Source organism: Dichotomopilus funicola (assembly GCF_033296635.1).
Source record: "Dichotomopilus funicola strain CBS 141.50 unplaced genomic scaffold C8A04scaffold_3, whole genome shotgun sequence".
Lineage (NCBI taxonomy): Eukaryota > Fungi > Ascomycota > Sordariomycetes > Sordariales > Chaetomiaceae > Dichotomopilus > Dichotomopilus funicola.
This window is the reverse complement of record NW_026944024.1, coordinates 81,973-92,164: the sequence shown is the minus strand read 5'-3', so window position 1 is coordinate 92,164 and position 10,192 is coordinate 81,973. Positions and strand designations below refer to the sequence as shown.

General features: G+C 52.6%; 4 protein-coding genes across 4 annotated transcripts; 2 read left to right on the top strand and 2 right to left on the bottom strand.

Moving 5' to 3' along the window:
• Positions 1-530: 530 nt before the first annotated feature.
• C8A04DRAFT_8926 (uncharacterized protein) lies at positions 531-1,738 on the top strand (the record flags this gene model as incomplete). The annotated part of the gene is made up of 2 exons (XM_062785295.1): positions 531-584; positions 641-1,738. The coding sequence occupies 2 exons, from the start codon at positions 531-533 to the stop codon at positions 1,736-1,738; spliced, it is 1,152 nt and encodes a 383-aa protein (XP_062640662.1).
• Positions 1,739-2,468: 730 nt separating this feature from the next.
• Positions 2,469-3,519, top strand: C8A04DRAFT_24533 (NUDIX hydrolase domain-like protein; the record flags this gene model as incomplete). The annotated part of the gene is made up of 2 exons (XM_062779199.1): positions 2,469-2,530; positions 2,625-3,519. The coding sequence occupies 2 exons, from the start codon at positions 2,469-2,471 to the stop codon at positions 3,517-3,519; spliced, it is 957 nt and encodes a 318-aa protein (XP_062640661.1).
• Positions 3,520-5,471: 1,952 nt separating this feature from the next.
• C8A04DRAFT_8966 (acyl-CoA N-acyltransferase) lies at positions 5,472-6,155 on the bottom strand (the record flags this gene model as incomplete). Its single annotated transcript, XM_062785303.1, has 1 exon — positions 5,472-6,155. One exon carries the CDS (start codon positions 6,153-6,155, stop codon positions 5,472-5,474), a length of 684 nt encoding a protein of 227 aa, XP_062640660.1.
• Positions 6,156-7,570: 1,415 nt separating this feature from the next.
• On the bottom strand, positions 7,571-8,652 carry C8A04DRAFT_24531 (uncharacterized protein; the record flags this gene model as incomplete). Its single annotated transcript, XM_062779198.1, has 2 exons — positions 7,571-8,360; positions 8,432-8,652. 2 exons carry the CDS (start codon positions 8,650-8,652, stop codon positions 7,571-7,573), a joined length of 1,011 nt encoding a protein of 336 aa, XP_062640659.1.
• Positions 8,653-10,192: the final 1,540 nt, after the last annotated feature.

Sequence of the window (10,192 nt, the reverse complement as noted above, 5' to 3'; positions counted from 1 at the left end):
TCTGCGGCGCCTTGCCTAATCTGATCCGGACCGGAGAGAGATCCCTGCAGATGCATGTTATTCGCACCCCTTTATCACACACCACACCTACGAAAGGACGCAAAACGGAGCAGCAGACCAATTGATGGCTTCTCCCATGTTTCTATGACTGTTCGGCTGTGATATTTTTGCTCGGATGAGACACCGCGTGTCCGGCAAGGAATTTCTGCGCGTATTTCTCGAGCACGCAGCAGCCGAGGACTTTTCCTTGGACCCACACACCCCCAGCATAATCTTATCAATCTGATCAGCTCGGGACATCCTCGGTAGTCACGCACACCGGACACATACGAGGGGAAATACTCCCGGGCCGATGTCGGTTGCGGGATTTACGTTGCCTTCGAAAGTTTTGGGGCTGCCACAGGACTTGCTCTGTCAAGTTTGAGTTCGGCATGACGCGCACGCCAACAAGTCGGAACTCACCGAGGCAAAGCTCACCAAGCCCAAACTCAAGCCCCCTGACAGACATCGACATCCGCCTCTCCGTCCCAATGGGCTCCCAGTTCTGGCCCAAAACCGGCTCGCCGGGGATTCTCCACCATTTTGTGCGTCCCTACTCTCAATAAAATTAAAACCCAAAAATAAAACAAAAATAATACAGACGGAAACCCTCGTAACCTTCGAATTCACCCCCTCTCCCTCTCCCACCCACCGCACCCCCCACAGCATCCTCTTCCTCGGCGGCCTCGGCGACGGTCTCGCCACAACCTCCTACGTCTCCTCCCTCATCCCCGCCCTGGCCTCCACCCCCTGGTCCCTCTTCACCTTGACCCTCACCTCGTCCTACTCCGCCTGGGGCTTCGGCCACCTCGACCGCGACACCGACGAGATTGCGGCTTGTATAAGGCATATCCAGGCTTATAAACGGGCCAAGTATGGCCTATCTCCCGGCAATGCCACTGCTGGCGGAGGCGAAGGCGGCGAAGGGCAGGGGGAGGAGGAAGGCAAGATAGTAGTAATGGGCCACTCAACAGGCAGCCAATGCGTTTTGCACTACCTCTCCCGTCCCAACCCGCACACCTCCCACTCCCCCTGGGACCGCGACCTCGAACACATCCGTCGGCCCATCCTCGACGGCGCGATCATGCAGGCCCCTGTCTCGGACCGCGAGGCCATCAAGCTCGTCATGCGGGATGGGTTTTTGGGACGGACGCCGGCGCAGTTGAAAGAGACGTATGATACGCTTGTGCGCATGGCACGGGAGCAGTTGGATCGGGATGGGGATGGGAACTTAGATGGTGGGGAGGAAGAGGTGTGTGATGCGATGTTGCCGGTGAGGTTGACGGCGCAGTTTGGATACCCGCGGAATACGCCGGTGAGTTGTAGGCGGTTTTGGAGTTTGGTCAGTCCGGAGTCGCCGGGGAAGCCGGCGGAGGATGATATGTTTAGTTCGGATTTGGGGGATGGGGCGTTGGCGGAGACGTTTGGGAGGGTGGCCGAGAGGGGGCTGGTGAGGGGGAAGTTGATGGTGTTGATGTCCGGGGCGGATCAGGCGGTGCCGGAGTGGGTGGATAAAGAGGGGTTGTTGGAGCGGTGGAGGAAGGTGACGGATAGAGGGGGGAAAATTTGGGATCGGGAGAGGAGTGGCTTGATTCCGGGGGCGTCGCATGCGTTGAGTAATGATGATCAGGCGGAGCCGAGGGCGTTTTTGGTGAAGCGGGTGTTGAGTTTTTTGGAGGAGGTGGCGGCCAGGAAGTAGGGGTAAACAGAGTAAAAGAATAAACAAATCGAGAGGATGAAGATTTTCAAATTGTTTCTTAGAGCATGGTTTCATGTACCTGCCTTCCTTTCTCGAATCCCATACGGGCAGCCCTTTATAACCCCCCCTCTCACAGCTCCTTCCAACAGCCCCCCCATCTGGCAGTTGCCTGCCCGGACCGCGGATGGTGCATTTGGGGGGTGCGGGCAGCACCGGGCGTGCCCGCTTTCTCCCCTTCGTGAGTTAGACTCATGGTGGGAGCACTATATTAATAAACTTCTTCAGAATTTGCGTAGCTGTCCACAACCTCCGGGGCGAAATTGGGCAGTGAGCTTTTTGTTTTCAAACCGCTTTTTGGGTCGGTTCCATTCACATTCTCAACTTGGCCAGACCGAATGTGAGTCTATCAAACCCTGAAAACACCTTACACTGAGATAATTAGGGTGCAAGCAGTGTTTACTAACACGGTGTCAACTGCAAAATCCCCGCGTGCTTGAAAGGCAAAGAATTTCGGCCTGAGATTCGAAGATCCAAGCCGCCATCGAAATTTGAATCTTTCTTGCGGCAAGTTCTCTCTTCTCTCTACTTCCCGCGCTCACTTTCTCGCCCATTCATTTCGCAACGTGACTTTTTCTGCACTATCTCCATCACAGTGGACCTCTTCAGCTTTTTCAAGCCGTCCATCAATAGTCCACTCCCACCATTAAGATCTGTCATCAGATCCGTCACCATGTCAGAAACGCTACCGACCCCGCCGTTCACGAACCTTCAGCTAGTTGAGCAGGTCGATAGGTGAGATTTCTTTCTGGGCAACTGTTAACGAATGCTTGCGTGGAATAGATTATATTTCAAATACTTTATCACAAGAGCTGACGCACCGTGACAGCTGGCCGTACTTCACAAAAGACCCCGATGCCTACCGACGCCACATGCAGAACTACTACTACTTCCTCATCGACGGATACGACAAGCCCTTCGGTTACGTCCACAAACGCTTCATCTCGGGTATCTCCTGGCCCAAGTACTGGAAGCTCGACCATAACAAACGCTTCCTAACCCTCACAACCGGCTCCAACCTTAAAACCCGCACCCACCTCCTCGACGAAACCCTGCGCAAAGCCTACGACTCCCCCAACGGCACGCTACTGGGCCACTGGGCAAACGAACAATTCCCCCTCTACTCCTCCACCGGCGAACATGTTCTCGACCTCGACGGCTACGGCGTCGACATGCTCGGCATCGTCAACTTCTCAGTCCACCTGACCGCCTGGGTCATGACAGCCGAGGGGATCAAGATCTGGGTGCCGCGCCGGGCATGGACCAAGATGAGCTTTCCCGGAATGCTGGATAACACCGTCGGGGGCAGTCTGGCGACTGGGGAGAAGCCCATTGATGGGATGGTGCGCGAATGTGAGGAGGAGATCTGTTTGGACCCGGCGTACACGCGGTCGCACATCAAGGCTTGCGGGACGCTGTCGTTTCAGCTCACCGTGGATGACATGTTGAATCCGGGCTGTCAGCATCAGGTCCAGTATGTGTATGAGATGGAGCTGGGGCAGGATGCTGTGCCTAGGATTGGAGACGGGGAGGTTGGGGAATTACATTTGTTGTCGCTTGAAGAGCTGACGAATGCAATGAGGAATGGGGAGGTCAAGCTGACTTGCAACATGACGTGTCTTGCTTTTTTTATTCGTCGCGGGTACATCACCGCTGATAATGAGCCGGATATCATTGAGATTTGCTCGCGGCTGCACCGTTACCACGACTTGTTCATTGCTTAATGTGGCAGGAATGTTGTGTTTTTTTTTGTTTTGTTTTTTTTTCAATGCCGCCCATTTCCCGCACTTCCTCGAGGAGACCGGATGCTTCACTCTTACATTCACTTGTCCCGGTGACTTCTTGGAAGGGGTTGTGTTGCTTGGGGGAAAACGAAGTACGGGCTGGGCAGGGGTGTATTTCCGGAGAAGCTCGTTCCCGTCGTTCAGGGCTCTATCAATGACCAGTGGCTACCAAATAGCTTCGACGTATAGTTGGCACCCAGGAAAAATGGATTCCGGCTACCCCATTCTCATCGCACAGTGACGCTCGTGGGCGGCATGCTTCAAGCAAGCTTCGATACCGTCCAGGTTAATCCAATAGTCGATCCTGGCGGTCGGCTCAGATCGACTCATGTGTTTAAAATAATCTGTCCTGTAATCTCAGGAGCTTATATTGGGATGCACGTTCTTCAACTGCGCGAACTCAACGTCATGCTGTCTTTAATACCCGTTCAAGTTGAAAATGAAATGCTTGGTGCTCGACAGCTCCTTGCCCATGTTCCCTTCCCAGAGGTCCCCGGGAGCAAAATGGGGAGTGATCTCTCCCCATTAAGTGGCCCGGAGTTTCGAGCAACCTGGGAGCCACTTGTGTGAGGGTGTGACAGATGGCAATGTCGAGTTACTCTTGGGGTCCGTTGACCAACCTGTTCAAATCATAAGCCTTGCATAGCATTTTGAGGAAGGGAGTTATCTAGTCCTTCTCCTAGCCTCCAACGTGGCATAACAAGCCATCATACATAATAGTTCGTGAACCAAGTGCGCCCGATATTCCCAGACTGAAGACATGCAGCCTTGGCACGATCTCGGCTGTCGCCGAAACATCGGGGAGGTCGGTTGCCTCGCAGCCGACGAAGCGCGTCAAGTGAAGATAGCCTTGACTTGAGGCTGGAAGTTGGAGCCGAGCCCATGCTAGGGATTCAAGGACCGCTTCCGGCACTATCTATTCGATTTGCGACATGGCGTCCTGTTCTCCGGCGACCAGCTTATGGCCAGGCTGCCCGACGCCATACTGAGAGCGGTCAGCTGCAGCATCCCGGAGGACAAACAGGGCCTCTTTATATACCTTGATAAGGTATTTGAAGGTTGCACCTGTTTTTGTGAGAAGCAGACATGATGACGTTGCTGTACCATACGTTGCAGCTATCATAGTAAGCGACCTTAACAACGGTGTGGTCATTCGGACGTATCAGTGGTGTCGTGATTTTGAAGTGAGAGAATGCCACGTGTAACTACTTACTTTTGCGGAAAGACCTATCCTCCTCCAAATAGGATAGAACGTAGTAACCTCATCGTGCCTTTTATCACATCAGTGTTTGAGGGAAGTTGCCGCCAATCCCGTAATTCCCGTCAATCACAGATCCCTGAGCCAACATATCATTAATGAGAGTTCGAAGACTTGTGCATTTCATCGTTCGGAAGGCTGGAGCTATTATATTGGAAGCTGTAGGCGGCAGATTAGCCTCTTGGGCTTGTCGGTAAGGTTTGATATTACCTATGTGGACCTTTGACTTTGGCAAGAGCGGAAATGTTGACCTGGCTAAGTGAGGAAGAGAGTCGGCCGGTAGACAAGCACGTCGAGCTTACTTGGTTCCTGGCTACAGATATCAAGTAACAGGTGTTTTGAACATTGATATATAACTCGTGTAGAAGTCGGAACGTTTCATTATTTATCCCATCACCTATCAACTGCACCCAAGATCCTAGCCCAACGGCGTAACAACCATCCCGGTTCCATATCTTCCATCTCTACTTTAATAGCAAGACAAAGTTAACACAATGAACGCTTGAATCCACCCATCTCTTTTGATCAAACCGTGAGCATGCAGCATCAGTTCTACGCCCAATAATCCATCCAACACAACCATTAAAACCTATCTACACTAGCCAGATCCCATCCTCTCAGTATGACTTACACCTCACTTACCACCCCCCAACCCCTTAACCAAAACCCCAAACCTAATCCCCTCCACCAACACAACCGACCCCTGCCTCTCCAACTCCTCCATCGGAATCACCCTTTCCTCTCCCGTCTCCACATACCCCCGCCGGACATACCACGCCACCAGCTCCGGCCGGCCCATGGTCACGACCATTTCCATGCGCTGTGTATCCCAGGTCTGTTGGGCGTAGGCTTCGGCGTGGGAGAGCAGGGCGTGGCCGATGCCGAGGGATTGGTGGGTTGGGGATACGGCGAAGAGGCCGAAGAAGGCTGTGCGTGGGGTTGTTGTTGTTGAAGGGTTGTTGAGGCGGGTGAGTTCGCAGCAGCCGAGGAGGACGAGGGGGGAGTCTTGGTTTTGGTCTTGGTCTGTGTCTTTGGGTTGTCTGTCTTTCTCAGTTCCAGACTTGGTCTCTCGCTCGGAAGTATTTGTAGTCAAGTCGGCCTCAGTGCTGCTGGCCAGCCAGACAATACCGGTCGGGTTGTTGATCTTGGCGAGGAGGTCGGTGGCCGGAATGCGCTGGCCGCCGAGCATGTCCGTCTCGGTTGTCCATCCGAGCCGACTGGAGTCGCCGCGGTAGGCAGATTCCACGAGCTTGTGGAGGGCAGGCAGGTCCGCGGGTGTAGCGCGACGGATGGTGAGGGGTGGAGTGTTGTGGGGCATGGTCAAGGGGTGTTTAGTTTAATTCAACGGTATAGTGTAGTTCAATGTACTGTTCGAGTCAGGAGGACGATAGTAGTCCGGTGGTTGTGGTGAAAGGAAGGAGGTTTATTGACTCATATGGGTTGCTTATAAATTAATTACTGTTGCGGAGAAGGCTGTGTACGCACCTTGCGTATTCGGCTAGTAATTACTCCGTATGCCACGCGTACTTGGTCAGCCTGGCCGACCAGTTTGCGCTGCAGTTTCGGCCAATCAGTAATTACGTGTTAGGTTGATGTTGCAGTCTAAACTTTAATTAATACCGAGCTCAAGCTCTCAGCGTCGTTGTCGCAAGGTATGTACAGTTAGCCGGACAGCCAAACCCTTGAAATAATTACCTTTTTGAGCTGGTGATGCTGCTTATATTACACTGTCTTTGCTATCGCCGACCAGCCTGCGCGGTTGTTGTACTGTACATACCTAAGCCCGCAGGTAGGGAGGTAAATTTTAATAAACTGGACTGGTGGTTGTGGGGTACGTAAGGTAATCATATCCACTCCAGCCTGTGTGTCATGCGGGAGTGCATAAGGAGTAGCAAATCATCACCCAACCCCTATAAGGAGCTAATAAGTCCTAGAAGGTAAGGTAGTTGTTGTGGATTCAGATCGCAACCCAAACTTGGGGGAGATGGCCAGACTATAACCACCGTTTGGGAGCCTCCATACCTAAATACCGTGGCTTTCAAGGAGAATCATGAGGCCCCTGGTCTATCGACCCGACAGCCTCGCAGTCTTGGTATTTTTTCAATTTAGAGTTGTGATAAAGAAGTACTTGAATCCCAAAAGAGAACAAAACAACAAAAAGAAACACAGAGAAAAAAAGGACATAAGAGAGGGGACATGAAAGAAAATCTATAATCAAAAGGAAGAAAGAAAACAAAATACAAAACAAAAAATCAGAATAAAAAAGAAAGGAGAAGAAGACAAAATAAATGGAAAAGAAAAAGAGATACAAAAGAATAAAAATAATAAACACAACAAAATACACAATAATTAATTACATAAGCCAGAATAAAAGAAAAAGGAAAAAAGGAAAATAAGACAACAAGAAGAAAAGTCCAAGGGGGAATATCCCTCCCCCTTTAAGAAGGTTATTCGAATCAACTTGTACTACATCAATGAGGGCAAGGGCTTAGAGTTGGGTCTTAAAAAGTCGAAACAATTCTCCAGGAATGTTTATTCTAACTACCCTACCTAGTATTTGGCCAGCCAAATACCTCGTTCTTCTATGGCAAAAGCCAATGCACTCTAAAATAACAAAACTAACTTGTTGCCAGATCCAGTCTCGCAATGTTACCCCGTCTATCTCTCCACCCACCCCGTACTCAACTCAAGGCAAGTCGAAACAATGAACCCTGGTGGCATCGCACGCCAGACCTAGAAGTGCCTGGTGGTCGAGGTTCTGTGGCGAGTGCTGCCAGTGCTGCCGGTGGTCCCAGAGCTTCCCGAAGGCTTGGAGTAACTGGTGTTGCCGGATCCAGCTGGTCGAGAAACGTTGCTGCGCGAGCTGGGGGCGTGCCGTCGGGGATCTTCCCGTCTGGTGGTGGTGCTGGCAGAGTACGCCGGTCTGGCACTGCCAGTCGATCGAGACGAGGTGTTGGTGCTGTGGCTGGCCGAGAAGCCGTTGCCGCTGCTGCGGCTGTCGTTGGGAGGAGGCCGGCTCCCCGAGGCATTGCGGCTCGAACCACGGGCGTAGGTGCTGCCGTAAGCGCTGCCGCCGTAACCACCGCCACCAGAGCCGCCCCCGCTGCCACTGCCACCAGAGCCATATGGGTTGTAACTGGCACCCCCACTACCACCACCACCACCACCATAGGGGTTGGAATTGTCATAGTTGCTTCGACCAGGGCGAGCGGGAGCTGTATCGTCCGGAATCTCATCCACGCTCTGGCCCTCGATGAAGACGGCCCCCCCGGGACTCGCAGTGGCCACCATCCAGCCAAATGGCTCCCCACGACCGGCGTTAGAGTCTAGGCGACGATATACCACAGGTGAGAAGCCAAAATACCGCCTACAGATCGACTTTGCCTGCTCCTCCGCCTCATCCAGTCGTTTCCGCAGCGAAACCCTCAGTTCTTGGATGTCATGGCTGGTGACTTGGTCTGGACGGATCATACGCTGCAATGCCAGCATTTGCCGCGCTTCTTCGTCGGTGACTTTCCCGGGACTGTCGTCATTGTACGTCCGCATGGGGCAGCTCATGAAGACGTTGGTTACTTCCATGTCCGAATTTTGCACCATGCGGATAAATTGGCGCCGATAACGTCCTCCACCATGCCGGTGCTGGAATGCGCCATGACTTTGTTAATGCTGGTGTTTGCGCGTTTCCTACCAATCGCGACGATGCCGATACAGGTAGCGAGACCTGCCGTGTAGATCTCTTTATCATAGTTGACCCACTTGCACTCGTCCATGTACACAAAGGTACGAGTGTTTTCTCCACCAGGTGTCAATTCCATGTTTCTGGGTAAAAGCCGGTCAGTGAGTCCGGGGAAACAAAGGCGATCGTTAGGGTGACGAACTCTCAGTCCAGCCAAGAGTGGAGAATATAAATGAAGACGCAAGATGGGAGGGTGAAAACTTTGAATGAAGATATGAGTTGACAAGTTGTAGCTGTGATGTGATGACAAAAACTCGACCTCATCCAGACGCAGCGGGTGACGGGTATTTAAGCTTGGTTTAAACCCCTTCAGCCAGCAGCGAAGAGACAAGAGGGGTGGAAAGGTCCCCCCCTGATGTGCCATGCAAGATGGCCAGGTGGTTCAGGACAGGCCCTCATACGTGTAAGGGTCTGCGGCGGTTGTCGAAACTGTCGTGGCCGACGGGCCTGCCCCCCTGAGACAGTTTGGGTTGGCCATGGATGATGGCGGCGGTGACCGTTGCAACACAAACTCTGCGATTTTGTTTACCACGAGCTGCTGAAAGAGGCCGAGGCGTTTCGAGCCCGCCTCCAACGAGGGGAGTACGGCCAGGTTCCCCCACCCATGGTTTTGTTACGAGGGGGTTGTCAAACCGTCCGCAGAAGATAGACGGCCTACAATATTGTCTACCTCTCCGGGTATTCTTTCTTTTCAACCCCCCCCGGCAATAGCCGTACTGTCGTTTGAACAGAACCTTGAATGTCCATAGTATTGTGTAGCACAAGTTTCTCGAAGCCGTGGGGTTTCTCTAGCGGCCATGAATCGAGGTCTTGTGCTAAGGCCGGCCAAACCATTTGGTACCAACAACAAGTTATTTTGGGACAGTTGGGGTGGGCTGAACCAGGCTGGGGCCAATGGTGGAGGTTTGGCACGTTGTTTCAGTCACCAGTGCGCCGCCATGATGGCAAGTTGTTGGTCACAAAACCGTTATGGGCCGACCAACGTCTGCGGTGTGCAGGAGACATGGAGAAACTCAGACCGTCAGGGGTTGGAGTCTGCGGGCCGGTCAAGGTCATTTTGAAAAGTTGTGCCTCCCTGAACAGCCCCTGAGGACGTTTACGTTGACCCAGGTCCCCAGGTCCCCAGGTCCCACCGTCCCATGGCGTAGGGCCTTAGTTTCCTTGTCAAGGCTTGTCCTTCGCGGCTCGCGGCTCGCGGTCACGATGAATCACAGTTTGCTTTAGGACGCCGTGTTGGTCGCCCCATCACAGGGTTCCGGCCATACTTGATTCGGCCATTTTCAGCTGTTGGCGCGGGTTCATGTACCTAGCCTCCCTTCGGACGTTGTTGGCCCCCGAATGCTTAGCACGCAGCGTTCCGCACGTTCCTGTAACAGCATACAATAATTACACGCACATTTACCCGTGCCATGCCCCACAATTGGCGCTTGTCAGAGTCTCGCACCAGTAAGCTGCTGCTCATCGGCCAACGACCAAATGAATGACGTGTAATTACGGGTATCTCAGTATATTATAGACTTAAAGGTCAGGGACTTTATTAGGTATTTGAAATGTATCTGTATCGCCAGCTGTAAACTCTCCCAAGTCTGAACCAACTGGGTATTTGGCAAGCACTTGGA